This window comes from Magallana gigas, chromosome 5, assembly GCF_963853765.1.
Source record: "Magallana gigas chromosome 5, xbMagGiga1.1, whole genome shotgun sequence".
In the NCBI taxonomy this organism is placed as follows: domain Eukaryota; kingdom Metazoa; phylum Mollusca; class Bivalvia; order Ostreida; family Ostreidae; genus Magallana; species Magallana gigas.
The window spans coordinates 20,045,529-20,070,666 of NC_088857.1; the positions used below are offsets into that span (position 1 = coordinate 20,045,529).

The following is a 25,138-nucleotide window of genomic DNA, read 5'->3' on the forward strand; positions in this document are numbered from 1 at the left end:
ATATAATTTCTAGGGACCTCATATTAAAATAAAAATGGATTAGTTCAAATTTTCCAGTCAATTCAAATTTTCATTTCTGTCATATTCTTGCGTAAATAATTGATATAATGTCATTCCATGATATTTTTTACCACAATTTTACATGGAAATATAATAAATACAAACGCAAAGTCATTTTATTTGACACAGCACATAGAAATTCAAATACATGTATATCATTTATATTAAATTTAATGACATTTAGGTCTTTAGTATTTCAGGACTTTAGTATGTCCCGCATACCGATTTTAAAAGGATGAAGAACTCCGAAATTTTCCGAATAGATTATAGTCTCGATAAAAACGCGCCAAATACGACAATCTTCTAAGTATGACCTACTTTTCATTTACGAGTATACACAAAAATATGTGATATTTTCTAAAAGGCATAAAACATATTTCTACATGCAAATTTACCTTTAATTCATAAAAATAAGCATAGTATTAATTCTACTAAAAAAGAACTATCCCGCAGAAACGCAGTAACAATATTTAAATGTGTATCAAATAACGGACCGCCTTCCGGCGGCCCGTAATAAATCACCGATCGAACATTTAAAATACATTATCATATGTTAGAAAATATTTTGCCACAGTTTCCAATGTTACAATTAACCATTAATTAAGATACTTATTTATAAATGTGTTGATGCCAATGAATATTTCATTTTTAATGATATTAAACAGACAATATTCAGTCATTTCAAAAGTTTTACTTGACATTAAACATTTTAGGAACCAAATTTATACAAGAAATAAAGTAGGTTGAAAAACATAGAAGGCATTTGATGAAGGTTCTTGACTAGAATACAGAGTGTTGATTATTTTGAACAGTTTAATGCATGGAAGGGACACTTACTTCAAATAGATATAAACTCACAGTAAAAGTTTAAGAATTTGCACATGAATGCTATTGCAACGCAAATCAATTGTCGTCCTATCAATAGATGAGCGTATCTATTTATCCTTGTTAGTCTGAAAGGTAAAGAAACCAATCATGAAAGAAACCCCTTAAAAGTTTAACTCGGTATACAAGCACTCTGTGTTTGCAGTTTAATTGTTTAAAACATAAAAACAACCCTTTTCACAAACTCAAAATAAATAAAAACATTTTAAAATGTGCAAACGTCATTGCAGGACAGTACAAATACATTATCATTCTACAGGTCCTTCCACTGATTAATACAAATAGAAAAGTTACATTGAACTAAGGACTGTGACTCAAGTTTGAAGATTAAGTGTACAAGTATGACTGACGACCAATATGTTTGATTTTGCAAGAATATGTTCAAAAGGGTAACATAACTTTGCGCCACTTTAAACTAGTAACATGATTGGTATTTTGCATTTCTATATGTATAGATCCGACAAGTTTGGTGAAGAAAGACCACATAGCTGTTACATTAACTTAAATCACTAATAAATTTTAAACATAGCTTGCATTGAGCAAAAACATGTATCTGTTCTTAAGGTGGTTTGGAACACTTCCATGTTGTGACGTATTATTTATCAAAACAAACGATAAAATGAAGTGTAATTATAAAAGTATTTTCTTTCCAATACTGTCACCTAACAGTGTAGCGCAGTATGTTAGTGGGTTTACGAGGAATCTGTAAATCATGAGTTCGAATCCCGCTCAGGGTTTTACAATTTTTACCTCTCCAAATATTTTTAAAAGCTATTTCTTGGTTAAATATTGTAAAATTTGAAAATTCTGAACCGGTGAAAGTCTGTCAATTATAATGTACTTTAATCCATAATAATATCGACAGATGTCCCATACCACCTTTAAAAAAACTTTCTCAAAGTTCAAACAGAACTATTAATGACTGTGAATGATACCTACTCATTAGAAAAAAAACAATTACCCTGTTTATTCAAAATGTGAGCCAATTATGAAAGACAGTAATAGATATCATTTATATTCATTAAAAAAAGCTTAAATATTGCCTTATAAAGACATTCTAATACACCCTAACGTGAATACAGTCTGTGTACAAAAAATCACAAACTTAGGTTTCACTCAATCGAAAAACTCCCCAGGTATCATCACCTACACACCAATGCTATTAATACTGCTGTTTGTGTTCTAGACGTCCGACTCGGACCTAGATATTTTTTTATCCTTTTTATTCGCGAACAGTCCTCGTTGAACTTGTTCAACTCGAGACCCCCCTCGCATTCGCCCAGGCTGTCGTCATCATCGTCGATGATGTTTTCTCATCCTCGTAGTCTTATTCGGGGTTGTTCAGTAATCCATTATTTTCCCTGCAAAAAAGTATGTAAAACTCATTTACTCTATCAAGCAGGAACGAGTAGTTCAAACACATCTGTATTTTTTATTTTTTACAAACTAAAAAAAAGATAATACATAGACTTTAACCCAGTAAATAAATCCTTTACAGAACTATATATCATAATCATATAATATTTTGTATTGTACTTATATTCACATTTAAACATTTAGGCAATATGATTAGAATAAAGATCAAAGGCATGTCCGTACGGTAATGTGTTAGAGTTAAGACATTTTTCTTGATGTATCATCATTATCAAATTTTCAAGCAGATTCAATGGAAGATAAAGATAATTGAAAAAAGTGGATATACATGTAACATAGCTATTAAGCCAACTATCTCGATATATACATACGTATATTGTATTGATAAAGACAACTTTGTTATATATTTCATTCAAATATAATTAATTTTCTTTTGTAAACTGAGACTCTCCCCTATCCATTTCTCAGTGATCCCCTTTTTATTGCCATTTGTTTATTTGCGTTAATCTGATTGATGGTCAGATCTTAGACTGGTTTGTCTAAGAATTTTTTTTATGGTAACACACCCCCCCCCCGTATCCTGTTCTGAGAATTTGTGTTTTTGAGCGTTCCTAAATTTTGGTTCCATCTTAAAGTTAGTTCATTGGTCCTTAAAAAGGAGAGGAGTTGTCAAAGATGAGACATTGATAATTGATAATTATTTTACACTCTCACTTTGTATTTCTTTTTAAAATTATGTTTGTTTAATTATGATTTTTGACACAATTGAATTCCAAATTTAAAAACCGGATATCTTTATTTACGTTACATTACGTAATCAATATACGTAATCACAACAATTTAGTTTTGTGTCGATTTTGAGAAAGAAAAAAAAATACATTAGAAACGATCGCGAATTACTTTTTTCATCACATGTATTTACTAAAGTCAAATTAGTTTTCAAATAGATTTCTCCGCAACATTTCATTAAAGATCTTTACATAATGACAATGTACACCTTGTACACGTTTCTATTTTTAAGAAAGATACACAAGGGGATTTTTTATCGAATATGTCTGTTGTGAATTATGAACAAATGACTCATTTTTTACATTAAGATATTATGAAAAATATAACAGAAAAATAAAATAGATAATTCAACATATAACACTAATCAGGAACTGTATCATAAAGGAAGCATTTATAGTCTACAGAATAGATAAAGCCAACAACGAACAACTTTAAAAGTTTTCCATTACAATTAAACTGTTAAAAGTTTCTGAATTAGAAACATCGAATTAAAATGTCTACAACCTCTTTACAAACCCCTTAACAATATCTCTTGGGTTCATGGCAACAAACGATTTTTCAAATAAGTATATACAAAGATATCTGATTCGGTCTACTGCTGTTATTATGGGTACTCACGGCCTTGGGGGGGTCTGTCCTAGTTGTATTTCTTGGTCATCTTGATTGGCATTATTTTCCTCGTTCACTAAAACCAAGAATATTAGAATTACAAAACTTAAAAAGTCGTATCGCTATCTGATATCTTAAGATATATATGTCTTTAACTATTGCATGTGCTCTACTTATTCTTGCAATTCATTAACGATGGCATCATTTTTTATGCTAACTAAAAATAATTGGAAATACATTTAACCCTGTATTTATTTGCAAGAAACTGCTCAATGTGAATAAATATAACCGCATAGATTTTGATAAGTTTTTTATCTTATTGACATGTTTCCGACATTAAAAATATTGCATTCTGACCAAAAAGGGCCTGCCATTTTGTTTGTGAGCAAATAATTAGCAAACCTGCATATACATGGTAAAATTTTTTTTCTATTTTACCCATACCAGTGAAAGAATTTTTTTTAAAGAAGTACACTTTAACAGATAGAGACACGGTGGCGATATTTGATTTTTTGAGATTTTAAATAATGTCGATCTGATTGCAATTTGTTTAATGTCAACATAGTAATGTTGAATGTTGACATAATTATCTTGCGTGTCAACATATTTATCTCATATGTCGACATATTTCATAGAAAAATAACTTGCACACAAGGGGCAGAAGCATCCCACCTAATCATATATGAAGACATACTTCTGATCACATCTTTTAAAACTATTCCCATAATTAGATCTCTGTAACCTCTCTTCTCTAAAATGTAACACTTCAACCCTATTTCACATCTGTAGTAGTTTTTTATTGATGATACTTGAAAATACAATAAAAGAATGACTTATTAATAAACTCACCACAATACAGTCCCTTTTTTCTTCGGCATAAGTAGATGCTAATAAATATCAAGATGATTAAACCTACGAATACAAAGGCTACAATGATGCCGGTTTGGGGTTCTGTTTGTTTAACTGTAGTAGTCATTGTTGCACCTGTAAATTAGCAAAAGCATGAAAGAAAAAAACAATAGAATCACATAATAAAGAAATTACAAGTAAATGTATGCACAAGTATGTAATTATCCTAATAGGCAAGGTCATTATCAGCCTTCTTTTCGGACAATAAAATATCAAACAAAGACATAACTTATGGGATGTTATTGATTGATTTTTTATACATTTTGGATTTTTGAATTTATATTCTGTAATTTGAGAAACATTTTTAATATACTTTTAATATGATACAAAATGAATGTTAATGTAATGCTGATCAGGATTATGCATCATGAGATTAGGTTTAAAAAACACTAATTTAATTCTGGTTGTAGCGCCTTTTGATTGGATGAAAATTTTAGTTACATTTGTATAACCTGATTTGCACGTCACAAGACACGTCACAATACGCCAAAGTCAAAAACGTACTAATCCGCTTGAAGTTACGTTTGAATTTTGAACAGATTATTAACATTTTTAAAACCAAAACGCACTCAACTTGTACAGTAAAATACAGATAATTAAATTATAAGATATGAACTCAATATCTACCCAAGTTGTACTCGTATAACCTGGGTTGGAGAAGTTTACCTTTTTTTATAATCCGCTTCGCGGATTATAAGCGAAAACTGCTCCAAACTCAGGTTATACTCGTATAACTTGCCAATTGGTAGACATTGAGTTCATTTCTTAAATGATAGCTTGATTTCATATCGTTATGTATTTTATCCTGCAACTACCCATTGCATTGACAGAATAAAGGTAACCAAAGCTATATTCGGTCAATGCCCAAATGTAGCCTCGTCCATTTACGACGTTCATATGCATTGTGACGTCATCTCTCTTGCTTTGGGCGCTTTTCATTATCGTTGCCTCGCCGGCGACGTCATCGAGCAACGGTGACGTAAATGAACGTTTGGCAACGTCAAAATGCTCAAGCGAGGAAGATAGTAGCTTAAAACTGATACTCTAATCTTGAAATTTGATCCAGAAACTGGCTTTTTACAGTTTTAATGTAATTCAATGTAGAAGTTTAAGAATTCACATTTTTTTAGAATGTGATAACTTTGACGCCATATTGTTTCCTAATCGGCAACGGTATATTGCGTTGCCACAATCGCTCGCCGGCGACGTGCGTTCAAGCAATCGGCGACGAAGGCAACACCGGTAAATCAGGCGATGCCGTTTAAATGAAAAGCAACTTTTGTTAACACCATGGCATCATGGTTTAAACCGCAAAAATGCAGCGAAATATGTCGAAAATGGCTCGTTGAGTCGTAAATGGGACATTGTGTTGCAAGATAAACAAAATACATGATAATTGTTTTGTAGTACATATATGTATAAGCGATATTTGGCCTCATGTCGGCAAAACTTGCCCTCTTTCACGTTTTCTTACCCTCACCAAAAATACACCGTATAAACTATATCGGGTCAACTGCAAACCATGTAAATATAGAATATCACACTGTTGTTTTGATCGCGGTCTTGGTATCAGCCCGAGCGGTTGGTATCGGCCCAAGCCCGAAGGGCGCGGGCCGATACTATCCGAGGGCTGATACTTGGGACGAGATCAAAACAACAGTGTGGTGTTGTTCATATCGTATATCTTAAAATAAAGACTTTTATTCAAATTCAAATTCCAAATAAGGAACATTATTTATCATTAAGCTATATATTTTTCGGATTTAAAAAACACGTTCGTTTTTATTCTTCTTTATAAGTGTTAATAACTGTATAACTGTCAGACTTTGTTGACAAACCATTGTCGTTTGAAACAGAGTAGAATGGAGTAGAAGGGAGCCTATCGTCTGATTAGAAGCACTATCTTCTTGAATTCAAAATTATCGAGAGAGAAACTTCCATCCTTCGCAACGTCGTAATAATCAAATTCTTTCACTGGGATTTCGTAAGTTTCCTGTCAGATTCCACTCATAAAAATCCATACTGTTATATATAGTTGCTTGAGAACGTTCATGAGCGCGTCCATTATTTTAACCTCTTAATTTTTACAGTCTAATCTCTGGTTTTCTAAGATTAAGTCTCGTTCCATCCTTCTCTATATCCTTCATAATTTTTAAAAAATGTTGATTGATATCTATTTAAATAAAGTGTGCTATTGTTCTGAATACACAACCGTTGTGTATGTTACCTCCCCTTGCTTAGATATATATCGCTCTTTGACGCTATTTTTAGACGGGGTCACGTGACCCCGTCTATTAGTTTACTGTCAGCTGAAGTCTCAAACCGGAAGGCTTGCGTAGAACACATGAATTGAGTCTACGCTTAAGAAAAGAGTGCAGAAAGTTTTCAAGCATTTCAATAAATATATATTGTAAAAACACGAATCAAATCTTTTTTAAGTCCTCTATGCATAAGCCAAATTCTATAAAGTAAATAAACAAATAGAATTCTTGCTCAGATTCAATAGTTGTAGCAATTTGTGGAATGAGTTACGTAACTGAATGCATACCGCCGTGGACGATTAAGTTGGTGGACGAGCTGATTTATTAATGGAAGGGATTGAAGGTTGAATCGAAAGTAAAGTTCACAAACGCAATGAGCCATTTTTGAAAAGTTTTTATCTTTACAATCTATCACCTGAATACTACCGAACTTGATGCGTGAGCCGTATAACGTACAAAGCCAGCCACATTCATGGTTTTTTTTTTAAAAATCTTCATCAATATCTTAATGTCTGTCATCAGAAACTTGACTGATCTTTCTTAAATCGGTAAATATTTCACACCAATATTAGAATTATGAATTAAGAAATAATGCATGGTTGATTTGTTTTAAAAAAAAATTTTACCGAGTGGTGGTACATGTAAATAAATATAGTACTTATCTCAATATTAAGAAGATAAAAACTCAAAGTTTTTTTTCGTAGTTTTAAAATCTGATACACGAATCTTTTATTGAAGCTCTTCGAAAAAATTAATAGAAATCACAAAAAATCAAAATAGTGACCGTTACGAACCTTGTTATTGTAAAAGTGTTTGAAGTTTCGGAATTTTCATAAACATTGTATAACGGATATCGACTTATGGATTTTCCCTTGGATCACAAAAGTTGAATAAAGTCAATAATTTAAATTATCTACCTATAGCTAGATAGAGTTGTTTTGATTTTCCGCTTATTTGTGTGTGTTTTTTTTAATGTTTCCTTGGAGTCTTACTTTACATAAAATACCGTTGTGCCAATTTTCCAGGCCGGGATTTAGTAAAGATATAAGGCAATTGCAAAAAGCCGAATTTTAACATAGATTGAAACACCTAATTCAAAACTCATAATTTTTTGAAGTATATTTGAGGAAAATGTAGACAATTACAAATTCAAACTTCAAGACCCCGTCTTTCAGTACTCCCAGTACTTTGATTGATGTATTATTTTTCAATTTTCATCAATAAATACAAATACTCAGACGCGAAGAATGATGCTTTGTATTATTTATTTCTTATTCTATCGTTAATTTACAAACTAGTCTTTATATAAAGCAAAGATATTTGGTAATAAGCTATAGACCAATCCACACTTTACAAAAGTTATGTCCCTTGGCCGCCATCTTTGGGGAAAAACCCATATATTTCTTACAGTAGCATTTGTACTTTAGAGTTTTGTAACTTTGTCAATTGACATTAGAAATCCGTATCCGCTGTGAATTTTGATTGCCCCAAGTTGGGGCAACCTACACACCGAAGAAATAAATTAAATTCCAAAAGATTTTTTCACAGGACGCCCAAATATATGACTGAATAAAGAAGGGAGCAGTTTTTTTTTTCTTTGACCTTTGGGTTGACCCCACAAAGGGGAACAACTTTTGCAAAGTGTGGATTAAACTATTTTAAATTTGAGGGCAATACACCCCCTTGACGACAGGCTGAGACAGAGAAATATCAGCCCCGAGGGCGATACAGCCCTAGCTTCTAGTCAGTGGCGTAGATACCTTTTAATTTTAATTTACTGTATTCAAAAAAAGGTATGGGGTCTGGGGGCCGCCTTGAGGCCCCCAGCGGGTCCAGGGCAGAGCCCTGATGGGGGCCCAGGGGGCGAAGCCCCCGGAAGCTCCTGGATTTTATGTTATTTGAATGACAAAACAGCCTTAAAAATATTATATTTTTTAAGTATTATGATTCCAATAAATATGAACAAAAGTTGCTGAATTCCGAGACAAACATTATTTACCTGGTACTCTTCGAATATTTTCTTTAAAATTTCAAGACCACCGATGCTCTTGGATTTTAGATTTTAGAGCTTTTAGATTTACAGGCTTTTGATGATGAGATATTGTCTCAAAATGGTACAATTTTACATACTGTATGTGTAAGGGAAATGTTGAATTTTAAAAGAATGTGTAATTATATTTGAAACACTGATACCCCAGCGGAAACCAACTGCATATGACTAAAGATAATTGGCGTTTTGAAACAGGTCTATTATTCAAACCGTAACATACTTACCTAAATGACAAATTTTTGATCAAGTTTATCACAGTGTATTGTGACTTTGTCAAAATCTTAATCACCCGACCGCCGACTTTAAATTACATGTAAGTATAGACTGACAGAATACAATTACGGACAAACACTCAAAACTTGATGTGTTTTCAGATTTTAGTATGAATATTTAAACTTGAAAGGAGTTAAAAGTTGTTCATCTTATTTTAATAAGTTTATTGTAGATCATTCTTTAAGCCAATAACATGAAAGTCAAAGGTATAGCTCGTCCATACTAATTTATGATTCAAACGAACTTCGAATTAATTTTAATGTAAAGTATGGAATGACGGTATGTTCCGGAATCGTAGTAATTGTATGGTTTACGATGAGAACTGAATACTAAATATGCAGATTATAATTCAGTGGAGTCTCAATACGATTTGTTTACGTGCAAACAATAGGAAACTCAAATCATAAGACCTATGCTTTGCAAAATTTTGTGTATTCATTTGCGTTTTTGCGTAAAGGACGCTACGCCACTGCTAGTTGCTGTCTCATCCAGTCCAAAACACGTGCATCAGGGCTGATACACTACTAGGTATATGATATCTAATAATATCGAGTGTCTTTAATCGTAACTTCGCAAATTCACAGTAATAAATGTTACTTTGTTTGATCTCAGCTTGCGTACACTTGCTTCATACAAAGAGGATATAATTATTTGTTAGAAAATATAGAAAAAGACTACTGTAAATTCCTAATTAAACGCGAGGAATTAATATCCGCGTAAAATCGCGAGAAGCCCATCTCGCGAATTCTAGAATCTCGCTTTTAATTTTGGGACACATGAAAACTACATGAAACTACGATAAAATTTCGGCATTCGCGATTTTATGTTCTCGCGATTTGTTGGTAAATTATTGAATCGCGGAATTAAGTACTCGCGTAAAATAAGGAATCTACAGTATTTGGTCAAAAATCCAAGAAAATACTAATAAAATCAGTTATAGATATGTTTTATCCGTAACTTATTATACAACAGCATTTATTAAGATATCAAATATATTTAACATACACTCAAAAATTTGCATCTAATCAACTTTAATTTTGAAATTGTCTTAAAGATGAATTTTTTCATTTTTTCTCACATAATAAAAACCTCGTTATGAAATCTCTTGAGAATTAGATAGGAAAGAAATAAAGAAGGGAAGAAAGGAAGAAAGCAAGGAGCGTAATGTATAAATTATTTGGGACAAACATGAAAAATCCAGAATATTCATTACATATTTGACATTCGAAATTCAATATCTAAATTCAATATCAATATTAACTAATTGAATAGAACTCCAAATCTTGAATGTTAAATGCGCCTTTTAAACTTTCATACATAAGCAATAGCTTTTACTAAACCCATTTGCTTTAAACTACCGACTAAAGCCCTTGTATATAAAATAATGTAATGTAATGACAAAAATGTAAAAAATATTAATACCACTCGTGATAGATTAGCAAGGAGTTGTTTCGAGCGTACAAAAAATACCAACCAACATCCATAGAAAAACGCAACTTTAAGAATGAATAAAAATGATAATACATTTTGTTTAGATTACTTCTGTTTAATAATTTTGGCATATGCCAAGCTAACTTTAGTTATTCAAATACATGTATGTACTTCTTTGGATATATTGAAATAAATATAATTCGCTTTTTAAGCTTACTTTTAATTGCTTATGTTCAAGGTTATCGCCAAATACAGCAGTTCTAATTTTTCATTTAAAGTTATGTCATTTTTTTTAATTTCATAACTTACATGGTTTATTCAAAATGCATCACCCTACATATCAACATTTTAATTGTGTTAAAAATATTACTATTAATATAGGTCATTTGAACATTTTAAAAATGTTAAATATTAGTTATTAATTTGAGAAAAAATGTACCATTTCATTTTTGTTTGGAAAGAGTTCCCACCACTGATATGAGCACGCAATTTTTTTTAAAGTCTGCAGTAAACATACCTGTTGTATGAATTATGTAATGCAAGATAAAACTTGTGCAAAACAAACAAAATGTGTTATGAATTTTAGTTATCCGTCTGGCTCACCTGTAGTTGTAATATTATCAAAAGTAATATTTGTCACAATATTATGAGTGGTAATGTCTGTCCGTAATGGATCTGAAAAAGAAATAATGATCAATATCATTAAAGCGGTTTTAGTAATACGTTTCGCTTTTATAAGTCTTTCCACTTAAAATTTAGTGTTCTTTCTAGTGGGTTTTTTAGAATCAGCTAGTAGATGACTTTTACTGCAAAAAAACTTAAAGTACTTGTGTTGGAATACTACATGTACAAGTAAATTTTTCTTGATCTGCAGGTGCTTTTCTCATTTTCATATTTTCAATATTATTTTTTAAACCCAACATTTATATGATCATGTAGAAAAAAAATTAATGTTAAAGGGGCATTGTCACTTTTTTTTTTCAAATTTTACTTTAACATCTTAATGATTGATATGCTTCCAATAACTTAGGTTTTTCTAATGGCCAGCAAAATTTTTAACACCATCTATCAAGTTATAAGTGAGATACAGAACTTTTAATTTTTAGTTATGCAAACAAGGTTTGTGTCAAGTTTTAAATTTCTTTACATCTAGGATGCTGAATAGAAACACATAATTTAAAGCATAATAAGAGGTTACAACACTAGAAAGTGTCAAATCTTATACATTATAATCTTGCATGTAGAACAATTAATATCAAAAAAAGGGCACGAGCTTATAAAACCAAGCTTCTGGTTCATTACATTACTCTTTTTTTACGTCCATTTACTTATAATTACATAGGTATTTGTTGAGAAAGTGTCCACCTATAAATCTTGATTTATCACTACCTACCTATAACATTAAGTATGGCTTCCTTCAGAAGAACGCCCTCACTGTTTTCTGACACACACTGGTAAACCCCTGTATCCGACTTCTGAACATCAATAACAGTCAACGCTTTGCTGTTCTCTGTCAATATGTACTTCTCTAGACAATGGAAATTCAAATAGTTTTAAGTAAAACATACGCAAGCATTTGTTTTAGTTATTATTAACAGCTATATTGTTTCAGGCAAAACAATTTAAACCGACCGAGTAGGTTCATTAAATCATATTAATGATTTGGATAATTCATAGATATCTAACCACACTAAATATTTTACAACTTGGTATTGTTGATATTTGTGATATTTGAACAGACTGAAAGAGCAATTGAAGCATCTTGCTGAGTAAAAAAGGAGATTTAATAAATACAATATTGATCATACACATAGATATCTAAATTAAATCAAAATTGTATAAATATTTATAAACGGCATCATAATTTGCTGATCTTCCTTGCACTTCTTTGATTCTATTCTACATGTACCTTCATCAAACTCCAGATCAACTCCATTTTTCTTCCAAAGCGGTTGCGTTGGTGGCAGCTCCTCCGACAAGGACATCGCTTCACAACGAAATGTGGCGTTATTTCCCTCTGTTACTGTCATGTCATGCATCTGATTGTCTCCAATCAGAACAGGGGCCGCTATGAATCCAAAACAATGATCAAAATGAAACTTTGGTAGGGTCACATTGTTCACTGTCACGTCATTTATGACTTAATAACGTGAAGATGATGAATTCTAGGCGATAGTGCATTGCAACAACGATTATTTAGTGGTGGAACGATGAAGATATGGGAAGGTAATTGTCTTGATTGGATGATACCACAGAAGCACATAAATGACAGTTATGTCATTGCAACACTGTAGTCAGCATAGCCCGCTACATCGTTGGCAACTCTCTGTTGTTAAATTATTGTTACAATAATTACCATAACTGTTATATTGACATGGTTCTGCCTTACCCTAAATGTAGTCATTAAATGCAGTAGCATTGATGTATGTAAAGTAGGAGAAATATTTATTCCTATTTGATTTTATACTACTGTCACAACTTAATCAAAAAAAAAATAAACCACAAAAATATATGACGAAATATCTTACATGTGACATTTAGAGAGACATTTTGAGGACGTGATTCTGTTTTCGCCTTTCCTAAACAAATGTAAAATCCTTCATTTTCTGGGTTTGATTGCAAGATCGTCAGTACTCTTCCAAAGTCACTAATTTCATATTTGCTGGGAGTATTCTTTATGATGGTTTGTTGAGGGGATGTCCATTGAATGTCTGGAATTGGACTGCCGAAATAAAAACATTTTCAGTTTTTTTCCATCGATTTATTTATTATATATTATACAATTCAATGCTGATAACCAATTTATGATAAATTGTTATATATCAATAACAAGGAATGTATATTAATTGTAAACAATTAAGTTTCAGATCTAATTAACCAAATTACCCCATTAGATGAGGTTAAAATATTCTTGTTCATTTTTTTTTTTGCGATTAATAGCAACATAGCTGTACTCACTATCCAGAAAATATGCATCTCAGTACGCCTTTCCCTCCAACTAATGCTCTGCCATCTTCTTTGAACACAGAAAAGGGGTCAATTTCTAGAGCCATTGATACCTCTGAAAGATACTTAAGTCAGTCAACTGTCAACATGAATATCAATTAAACATTGGATTCCCTCTTTGACAATGTTCACTGGGAATACCGTTTGACTGTTCTTCCTACAACTTATTTCCATCTTAAAACCACATGTTGTAAACTATTTTATTTTGGGTTAGAGAAATATTTGCAATTATGTAAACGTTAATTTATGCTAGTTTTCCATATCTGATTGCTACACGAACATTTCAAAGACGATGAAATACAGTTTTCCCTTGATTCGCTTAATGGAATGGAGTAGAGGTTGGAACAGGTATACACATTTTACTAAAAACTTTAGAGTGCTTCAATCTTTCCTTACTTGTAACGAAAATAATTCTACCTACTGTCAATTCTCAGACTTGTTTGACTGCCAACAACTGGCTTATTTAGTTGTTCATGCGACACTTCACAAAAGTACGGTAAGCCAGTCCAGTCATTAAGATTTGTCCATAAAAAGTGGAGATCACCTACAAAGCAAACTTGTATCATTAAACTTGAATTTATTCTTGTCATTTTATACGATTTTCTTGTATATCTAGAGGTTAAAAAGGGAATTAGGTATTCAAAGTTAGTACATCGTCATGTGGTTGTTCACTCCATGTACACTGTATTCTCGTTCATTCTCACGATATTGGACAATTCAGTAGCCATGCCTAGATATTTCTTAAAAATCACATGTACTCTTTATTAAAAAAAAAGCCGCAGACTCTACGGGAATTTAAAAAAAATACATAATGCATATCAAAAATATGCTTGTATTTGATTTTTCTATATAATCTTAACATCATTTTGTGATAATAAATAAATGATTTTTGTGCATATTGATGATGTAACTTAACTAGCTTTTGAAAACTTTCTGCAAATAACAACCTCACAAGTTCTTAACTACAAGAACTATGATTTAATTACAGATAAAACTTTCTTCTAATTATCTACACGTAAATATAAAATAATTTACTATCCGTAGTTGTTAAGGATGTTTTAGAGATTAAGAGAAAATGTAAAGCAAGTACAGTGTAAAGGTCTTTCATTAGTAGAATATACAATAGAACCACTGTATGTATTAGGAAAAAAGAGAGAAAAGTACACGTAATTTAAGCTTTTTGCATGTGAGGAAATGGCTTGTATATAGAGATACAGATCTACTGGAGTCTTTATCAATTATCTATACAAACCATTATTATCCACAGCAACCCGTTTGTCTATCGGTGCGTAAGTGTTAGTTCCCTCTCCGATTTTCCACCTTACTTTACAATGTGATTCTGGCACACATCGTGGCTTGTTTCGACACGGGACTTTGCAATGTTCATATTGCTTACATTGTACCTCTTGAATACTACTGGTAGGGAAAGATCCTAGACCTGCAAAAATGCATTTGTTTCAATATTTTTATACCATTAACATAAAAAAGTCTTAAGGAAGAGCAAAACAGATCTGTTCAATGCATTGGTATTAATTTTGTTATAGCTTACTTGCTTCCTTCACTTTAAAGGGCTTTGAAAGTGATGTTCCGTTATCATTTGTAGCAAAGCATTGGTAAGTTCCGTAATTCCCGTTCTGCATCTTGACAAACTTAAGAGTTCCTGTTGAATTGTCAATAGATACATACTGACTATTCTGTACAACTACTCCGTCTTTTTCCCATTGGTATCTGATTAAAGAATATTGAGATTAATTGACAAATTGCTAAAAACAAATTTTATTGAAAAATTCATAAAGTTTTCATTTATTGAAAAAACTTACTGAATCGGTCCATTTTGGGCAGTGCAGTTAAAAGAAGCATCAGTCAATGTAGAATCTCGAGGGTAAAAATATTCATTTTTGAATGTACTGATTATTTTGGGTGGCAATTGATAACCTGAAATTATTACATAAATATATGCGCACCAATGAATTACAAATGTATACAACATGAAAGTATGAACATTAAATTGAATAGCTCTTAATATTGCTTCTAAAATTCTCTGACATTGATATATAACTTTCTATAATTGAAGTCAGTTTGGGCACTCGAGGTAAGATCAAAGGTAACCCATGTGTGACTTTTAATCTATACTTATCAGTTTAAATAAATGTACTGTTATAGTGAAATTGTTTCCATGTGTATAATTTACTCCTTTTCAGTTGAAAATGCCGATCCCTACATTTGATTTTCAAAAAGAATGCAAGCGGCATCGATTCTCGCCTAATGTATTTTCTTGCATTGTTCCATGTATCTTTTTAACATCGTAATCAATTTAATTAATTTAAAACGTCATTTAAGTCATTGATAAAACGCCATATTGACATCATTACACATTTTGGTTAAATATATATTTATATCTAAGCGTGTTCGCTTTACCGACCCTACGTGTATGTTCATAATAAATATCGTCGTAAATTAATGACGCTTGCTTTCTTATTGGAGTATTTTAAAAATGATGAAAAATGCTAATCGAATTCTTAATGCAAGTTTGTCGAAAATGTTTGCATGTAAATTTGTTATCTTGCTTGGCATGACATTTTTCAGCAGAACCGTTTAATAGTATTGACATTTTGTTGACTGGACCTGATAAATGAAGACTCCGGTATGGGAGCGCAAGTTTAGTCTGAAAAAGATGCTGCAAGTGTACATCAGTAATACTTTGCAGAAAATGAACAACCCCTGCAACACAAGAAGAGAGCCCTAGAGTAGGGGAGAAGGAACTACAGAAAATTTCTAAACCCAACATGAAAACCATGTCTCATGTTATAATTTGTAGGGAAGAAGGTTTACTTTGAGTCCCTGGCTTACGAGCATTAAAGGATACTGATGGAAAAGTTCAAAGATGGATTCAACAGTACAGCTAACTGTTCAACGACCAGGGGGATAGCAAAGAAAGCATGCGCTCTATCAAGATCAGTGCAACCCTCAGGAATTATGTGTTGACATTGTGAAATGCTATGGAATAATGTGAATGAAAATGAAACAGTTAATATGAAGGTTGACTAAATAGCAGTTGTCATAGATGAAGCAAATATTGAGATCAATCGGGAAGAATATGCTGGTAAGGTCAAGTTATCATTACAAAAATGGATACCCAGCCCCGGTCTGTTTCACCTGTTGCAAACATTTTAGGAAAAATGTCCCTAGTGTAAACAAGAGGCGGTGAATAAACCGCCACCAGCACGACAAATCCATGCCCCTGAAACAGATCTTTTACACAGTCTTTCGAAATATACGTCTTAAAGACCACTAGAAAGCACATACCCAGAGGCAATATCAGTCAATGGGAGCAGTTTGGAATATAGAATGGTGTGGAAGAAACAGGGTGATGGAGAATGTATGTTTTGCAATCTATTGTTTAATTTGGACTTTTGAATTTGAACAATGTTCGTTATCACCATATGTCATTTTAAGACAGTATGTGGAATTTCCATGATGTCAATACAGCTGGTTATATGAGAATTGATTGAATCTTGGAGGCAGAGTTTGCCCATTGTATTTGAAAGGAACGAAATAGTCGGTGAAGACCAATGCATGTGCTTGTTAAATTATTTGTAGAGAGAAAAAGAGTCTTCAAAAGAAAAAAAACCATCGAATGAAGTATAATATTGTTGGAGTCAGACACGAGAGAATTGATACGACATACGTGTATATTGACGGAACATGGTCATTTCCTGTATCTGACTTAGAAAACAGATGCAGTTTTGAAGGTGGAATAATATTTTAGAGATCTTTTCTATCAAAGATATGAAGGCATAAACGGTTGCTAAAATTATTGTCCGATTATTCATAAAACATTAAGGTTGTCCAGTTGAAATTTTTTTAAGATCAGGATAGTAGTTACTGTATTTAATGTGAAAGTAATTTCTTCTTTGACTTTTGAATTGGGCAAGATGCTGCAGATACACAAATGCATACCAATTTAATTACAACCTCGATCAGATAGAATGATAAATAGAGATGGAGAAGATGAAAAGCGTTGTCAAGTGATATAAAGCAAAATCAGACAGATTAGGATGGTGCTTAATCTTTCAATTTGTTTTTAAGGTAGCAAGGGACAGTTTCCCATAAAGTACCTGTCAATATTTTAGTAAAAATGAGTGTTACTGTATTTGAAGGCCTGTATGTACTATGAAAATTAGTGAATTGATTATAGGTGATAATTTTATGGTAGCAGGGAGTCATTCCTGTATTTTGATGTAAAGCATGTAGGTCCCATAGTGTTACAGTGGGTGCTTGGGAGTCAGATGCGAAACGGCGGCTGTTGACAGGTATGCTCACTTTTCATGCAAGAAGAAAGTAGGGCAGACGGTAAGTGAAATAGTGTGAAAATGACATGGATGGGAGGTGGGGCGGTACAGACTGGCAGGGAGGGGACATGTTAGACTACAGGTTGCACCCTGTCCCGGGGGTCATCTCTCTGCAGGGAATACGGTAGGGTGGGGTCTAAATGGGCCAAAATGGGTAAAATTTTGACATTACACAGGGGGGTCAATTAGACATTTTATTTGACCAGAAAAAAATATGGGTGTCATTTTGGGTAAATTTTTAACCTTAATGTCCTTCCTTAAGTCTAACAGGTAGTTACAAGTCATTTTGATCCAGGTGCAAATTATATATTTCCCGCAATATAGTGCTAAATGGGGGTACCCCCACCCCACAATTTCATGCATCAAAAAAACTGTCCCCTGCTACCTTCAAGCATAGGTCAAAATTATGAATTGCCCCAAAACTAGTTTTAGTGACATATCTGTGTTGCATAAGATGCTGTTAGTTCCAATTGGTCAGATTTTGTCCTCTGTTGTACCTGTTTACACTCATTTTTGGCTTTGTAGCCAAGGAAAGATAACTCTAATATTTGGCTAGGAATAGGCAGTGATTACTAAGCCTGGTGAATAGCACAATGGACGGACCTGCAGACACTGGGGGCTCTTGGTAACAATATTTTTTGCTTATGCTGCCCCATCACTTCATTTTTTTAATTAATTAAGCAGAATATTAATTAAATTATCAATTAAAATGGCCCATTGATCTTTCCTTATTGTTAATTACAGGTACTTGACCATATTTGGTTTTTACCTCTGCATCTCTAATGTAATCATGTCTGCAGTTTACGAAATCAATTTAACGGAAGAGCAGAAAGCTCAATTCATATCTAAAATTGAAAGGAAGGTCGATAGGACCAATTTTTGTCATTTTTGGTTAGGCAGCCTTAACGAGTCAGGGTATGGGGTTTTTCGCCCCGTCATAAACAGTAAACAACACAAAGTATTAGTGCACAGATTTTATTTTTTTATACAAGGACATCATATTGACAAAAATTTACATGTTTCTCATCTGTGTCACTGTAAAATTTGTATAAACACACAGCATTTGTCTATTGAGCCGCAGTCTGTAAACAATTCACGGAAAACATGTAAGTCGTTAAGGAGATGCATGGGTCATGAACCATATCCACAGTGTCTGTTTCCATAAGGTAGTATGATGTTACTGTTAAGGTTTAGCAGTTAATTCCTCACGCATGCTCATTTGCCCTGTTTTCTCTTTCGTTATTGTAGAGGGAGAGTTCTCGGAGTTTTCGGTTCATTTTCTTCTTCCTCCCAAAGTGTCGAGTGGTCTTGTACTTGATTGTTTTCTTTCGTAGGCTGTGGTACTGCCTCAGGCGATCGAGCTGAGTCATCTTCCGGTGGAATGGCCCTGCATGGTCCCAGCGCACACCGACCTTGTTGGCAATGAGAGATGAGGAAGATCCAGTGCCGTGAGTAGAGGTATGAACTGCGGAGTGACACAGTGCGGTGAAGTTTCTGGCCCAAGTGGTATTCTTCGGTGCATAAGTGAACACTGTCTGATGGAGACTCTCACATTTATTAGTAGTTGAGAGTCGGCAGATTTTTGGTAAGTTTTGGCCCAGTATCTGCTTATTGATGACCCTCTGTATGCTGGAAATGTCTTCAGGTTCCAGGTCCAGGTGCCTTCCATAAGGTAGGAATTTGGCGCTGTAAGTAGGTAGGTGGGCATTGCACGTAAACGACATTCTGCGACAGTGGTCATGGACTCCGGAAAAGCAGGGCAGAATGTTGGATATGGCCTGCTCAGCCTTATGTATGAAAAGTTCATCAGACTTGCACAGTTTTCTAATGTGTACCAGTTCATATCGAACTCGTGCTCGCACACATGTTGCCAGTCTCTGAATAAAAGCATCTCTGTTGCTACCGGGTGGGAGGGGGGACTTTAGCTTTATGCTCCTGATGTTCTTTTGCAGGTTCCTTAGCTTATGAATAAAGCACTTGTACTGTATGATTTTAGTGCCAGTCGCTGCTGAATAGTCTCTGAGTGTCTTATCAAGTTGTGCAGAGGAGTCACTGGTTACTGATCTGACATTGAGAATGTTCTCCTCGCGCAGGGAATCTAAGTTTCTCCTCACAAGGGTAGCTTCACTTGATGCAATGGTCTCATCACTCTCATAATTTTTCTTGCAGTTCCGGTGGTCACAGGATCTTTTACTACAGAGCTTGTTGGCAGTCTGTAGCACCAGCACCAGCTTCCGGGGAGTGTTGTTCTCTACAAGGGGTGAGAAGCTCTGAGTCCCAGCCTCGAAGCCGGCCTGTGGTCTGTTGTTATATGACGTGTCAGTCTCCAAGTCGACTTCCGTCTCCTCCCTTCCTGCCAAGCGGTTCACCCTCCTCACGTATCGTTGGTTTTCTCGCATGCTCTCAGAGTTAATTTCTTCCACTTGGTCACAGAGTGAGTTCAGTTTTCGCTGCATTCCCCTTGTATCAGGTGCCTTAACATTAAGGCAGCTGAGAATGAAGCTAGTGTCTGACACTCCAACCTTTGTTTTTAGGCAGCCAAGTAGAAGGGCCTCGTTGAGGGTTCCAGTCTCCGGTCCTCTAGATTTCTTGTGTGTTTCGTACAGCTGCACCTGACTAGAGCTGAACCGACAGGTAAGACACTTGGACTGGCCTGTTATGCAAAGTCCTTGTCTCTTGGAAATGCTAAAGTTCATTTTAGGGCTACTGCAGTAATGGTGGACTGCTGTTTCTTGCAGTAGCATGGTCAGTGATTGTACGTTGACTATAATGTTTTCTCCGTCAGACCGATCCTCACTTGCAATTTTGACTGTTGTAGGCTTCACAGGACGGAGTCGAGATGGCAGAACCGCACCGGACTGTTGGCATGAAGAGGACATGGATGAAAGGGCATCTCGATAGGCTTCCTGGGGCGGACGCATCCACTGGTCACTGGCCGAGACTGACCGGGAACTGTCATCAGCATCTCCAACATCGTCGTCATGGCAACCGCCAACAGGTACTACTTTTGAACTGAAATAGGGATGACTCTTTTGAAAATACCCTTTGCGTTTTCCGTGGTTTATTTTGTATTGGGTTCTCTTGGAGCGGGGCATGTTTGAATGTGGCCTGCCTTTGGGTACCTGCTACATATAGTTGCAGCACTTGGTGTATCCCCATCCTTTTATCACTAATGTGTTTGTTTAAATTAAGAGTGTAACCAGTATCTGATAAGGAATTTTCCCTCTGATGAGGCTTTGTTAGGATTATAAAGGGTGAATTGATGAATGCTGTCAGTGGTGGTCACAGATCATGTCTTCAGATTATCTCCCCCTGGATTTAAGACTAACTGCACATTATCACTAGCTGAGTTTAGATAAACAGTCATTGAGGGGATATGTGACCCGTGTAGGCTAATTGGAGATCCTTTGTATCAAATTTCAGTATTTTAAGATGTTTTATGTGTTTTAATTGTATTTAATTTAATAAAAATGTAGGGAAAATTCAAAATTATAGACCATTTTGGCTAATATGTAAGTGTTTCACCTGGATGCAATAAGTCAGAGTTGGGTAAAATCTGTTGATATAGAATCTATAGGCTCTGTAGTATTCTTCTATTTCTTAGTCGTCTTCAGTCTTTTTGAGTTTTTGTAGTTTGGACCCTTAACAAATGACAACTCATACTTTCTCGGAAAGAGCTTTTTTATTCAAAATCTACATGTTTTGTTCCGCTGGTATATTTCATTCCCTATAGTACCCATCTTCAAAATTTTGTCAAGTTTACTCCATCATAGCCTTGGGTAGACTTTAAGGCAGTTTCACCCCTATTTAAGGATGTTCACTCAAAGTTAAAGGTAGCAAGGGACAGTTTCCCATAAAGTACCTGTCAATATTTTAGTAAAAATGAGTGTTACTGTATTTGAAGGCCTGTATGTACTATGAAAATTAGTGAATTGATTATAGGTGATAATTTTATGGTAGCAGGGAGTCATTCCTGTATTTTGATGTAAAGCATGTAGGTCCCATAGTGTTACAGTGGGTGCTTGGGAGTCAGATGCGAAACGGCGGCTGTTGACAGGTATGCTCACTTTTCATGCAAGAAGAAAGTAGGGCAGACGGTAAGTGAAATAGTGTGAAAATGACATGGATGGGAGGTGGGGCGGTACAGACTGGCAGGGAGGGGACATGTTAGACTACAGGTTGCACCCTGTCCCGGGGGTCATCTCTCTGCAGGGAATACGGTAGGGTGGGGTCTAAATGGGCCAAAATGGGTAAAATTTTGACATTACACAGGGGGGTCAATTAGACATTTTATTTGACCAGAAAAAAATATGGGTGTCATTTTGGGTAAATTTTTAACCTTAATGTCCTTCCTTAAGTCTAACAGGTAGTTACAAGTCATTTTGATCCAGGTGCAAATTATATATTTCCCGCAATATAGTGCTAAATGGGGGTACCCCCACCCCACAATTTCATGCATCAAAAAAACTGTCCCCTGCTACCTAAGAGAAAACATAAATCAAGACACGGTTGGTAATGGATCATGATGCTGACAGAGATTCTGATAAGAATGCCGGTGCATACGGTGGCCCAGAAGGGGAGTGACTGTCACGTGCAATCTATGAAATTTTATGGACAATTGAGTCATTAGAAGATTTGCCATTGTGGACGACAGTTTGTGAAATCTAAGGAGACATAAAAATTGATGCCATGACGAAAAAGTTATAGTTATTAAGTGCCCTTTGGAGAAATTTGAGAAAGTGCTAAGTAGAAAAAAGTACCTATGTCAACATCTTGGAACATTCTCACGGACTTTCAAAATATGTTGGTTCATATCTAGCAATTGAAGTTAATAACAAACTTAAAGGTACTTTCATCTACACAGAAATGAATTGAAAGAAAGGAAAATGAATGTTATATATACGTGCACTTTTACTGATTCAGATGTAAGGACTTTGGCAAGCGAAAGATATTAGGTTTGATGGAGAAACTCGGTGTTTTAATTTTGGAGCTAAATGAATCCAACGAAATTGTTAACATCATTTTAGATCAACGAGATCTAAAAGTTAACGAATCGGATTTCAGTTATGGGGATGTCCTAACGCCTTCATTATTAATTCGGGGTTATTCCGATCCGACATTTTGGAGAAATTTAAGAAGATGAAAAGTCGTTCGCAGAACATGTTTCACTTTAAAACCAGGGCCATGATCATTCAATGTGATTACAATCATACATGTACATCTAGGAAAGAAGACCACTGTGGGAATGGTTCATAAAGAAAAGATGTACTGTAATAAATGCAAATTCTGATTCAGCTGATTACATTTGGACTCTCTTTCAACATACAAACATCTTTATACATTGTGACAATAAGGGGGGTGTGCGGCCATCTTTTACATTGGAAAATAAAAATGGAAACATTGAACTGGCTTGTTTCTGCCCATAACTGACTAAAAACTGTTGTCAAAAGATAAAAAAGCAATAAATATGACGTTCTACTTGTTGATTTGTATGCAAATTACAAACTACAAGAGCAGAACAATTCATTTTTATTATCTTAGAACTGCACAGCTACAGACTTAAATTCAAGATATAAAAATCTGAAAAATATGAAATGAAGTTATTAATTAATGTATACGCTACATTTTTGTACAACCATTTGTTGAGAAAAAGGTCAAATCTTGCTTATTTAAGTGGTAACTTTGTCGCAAAAGAGGGTACCTTATTCAAATATGGGTCTCAAAAACCATCAAATCGCACGAGATATTTTTGTGTGTGTCAATGGAGGTACATTGATGTTATATTTTCATTAAAAACTATATGCACTTTTTTCATTTAAGGCAATTAATTTTTTGACCCCTATCCTAATTCTAAAAAGAAATTAATCTATACATATAGAACTTTAAAAAAAAACCCACTGGAACTGGTATAGAGATGTCTGTCACATTCAACACACATTGTTTTGAATTGTCTTTTTTTTTTCGATGAAAGTATAACGTCAATGTGCCTTCATAGACACAGGAGGTCTAAGTATAGACTGGTTTTTTGGTTCTAAAAATAGACACCATACCAACGGATTAAGATAGGGTACCCTATTTTTGAGACAAAATTACTACATTAATGTGCAAAATTCAACCTGTTTTCTCAACAAATGGTTGTAGAGAGGACACCAATGAACTCTTCTCTTATTTTGTCAGATTTTTAAATATTGAAAATTAGTCAGCAGCTGCGCAGTTCTATGGGTGTTCTAAGTGATTAAAAAGGCATTGTCCTGTTCTCGTATGCGTAATTTGCATACAACTGACCGCGGTGTGCCTGTACCACGGTTTAGGAAACCCTGTAACATAAATTACGACCCGTGAACATTTTTTTTATTTATTAATGTAATAAGTATGTCCAGATGTTTAAATTGTGTTAGCCTTACCTAGCTGGCCTTTGGTAGAACAAGCGAGAATCAGAAACAGGAAAAAACAACTTTTGGCATACAGCGGATGTTGTGGCATTACGAGTATTTCCTTATACGATAATCCTCCGAAACTCGTTTTGTTTCTAAATTGTTCTCCCCGGAACACGTGCACTTTGTATAAAAGAGACCAGTCAGGCACAGCTGTAGAACTGTTTCAATCACATGTTCTATATAAGTTTAATTTATGAGGTATCTACAAAAGAGTCTAACGAATCCCTGTATATAAAGCTTACTCAAACATTTTCTGAAAATGATAAATCTACATGCATTATCAGTATAGCAAAAACTATAAAAAAAAAAAAATACATACATATAGGAATGGGTACATATCATAAATTGGATTTTCCGCGGTCTACTTTCACTTTCAGCTTTGGAATCAGTGGTACATGATGGTAGAGCTTGATGAATCAGCCTTTTTGATCTATCAATTCAATTTTATAATCAAGAACAGACTTACTTAAGGCACTGTTACACTGTTCAGTTGACGTCGTCTACAAATTCCTGATTTATGGAGTAACTGTTTCATTAGTACGGGCACGTAGCATCGATTTTTAAAATGGAGCACAGGCACCTGAATTTTTATCAATCAGTCGCTTATCGGAAAGTCATATATCGGAAAATTCTACCCCTACTATATATAAATACATATAGTAGGGGTGGAATTTTTCAATATATGACTTTTAAAGCGCCTGA

The 25,138-nt window shown here is 34.3% G+C and overlaps 2 protein-coding genes across 2 annotated transcripts in view; both read right to left on the minus strand.

The window, feature by feature from the left end:
• LOC105322288 (neural cell adhesion molecule L1-like) overlaps positions 1 to 25,138 on the minus strand; it is a 98,897-nt gene that overhangs the window by 18,027 nt on the left and 55,732 nt on the right. The gene's annotated exons all lie outside the window — the stretch shown is intronic.
• Positions 1,080 to 24,968, minus strand: LOC136269767 (neural cell adhesion molecule L1-like). Its single transcript, XM_066084959.1, has 14 exons — positions 24,903 to 24,968; positions 24,404 to 24,638; positions 15,468 to 15,582; positions 15,197 to 15,375; positions 14,900 to 15,085; positions 14,069 to 14,191; positions 13,600 to 13,702; positions 13,170 to 13,363; positions 12,551 to 12,709; positions 12,035 to 12,169; positions 11,245 to 11,316; positions 4,567 to 4,701; positions 3,727 to 3,793; positions 1,080 to 2,306 (listed from the first exon to the last, which is right to left on the minus strand). The coding sequence occupies exons 2-14, from the start codon at positions 24,480 to 24,482 to the stop codon at positions 2,273 to 2,275; spliced, it is 1,581 nt and encodes a 526-aa protein (XP_065941031.1). The 5' UTR covers positions 24,483 to 24,638; positions 24,903 to 24,968; the 3' UTR covers positions 1,080 to 2,272.

Bases quoted from the DNA above. Each gene is read 5' to 3' on its own strand.
- LOC136269767 (XM_066084959.1), bottom strand. From the start codon at position 24,482: ATGCCACAACATCCGCTGTATGCCAAAAGTTGTTTTTTCCTGTTTCTG. The intron at 4,702-11,244 runs GTGAGCCAGACG...GCTAATTTACAG, and splicing joins TGATAATATTACAACTACAG to GTGCAACAATGACTACTACA. The intron at 3,794-4,566 runs GTGAGTTTATTA...TCTTGGTTTTAG, and splicing joins AAAAAAGGGACTGTATTGTG to TGAACGAGGAAAATAATGCC.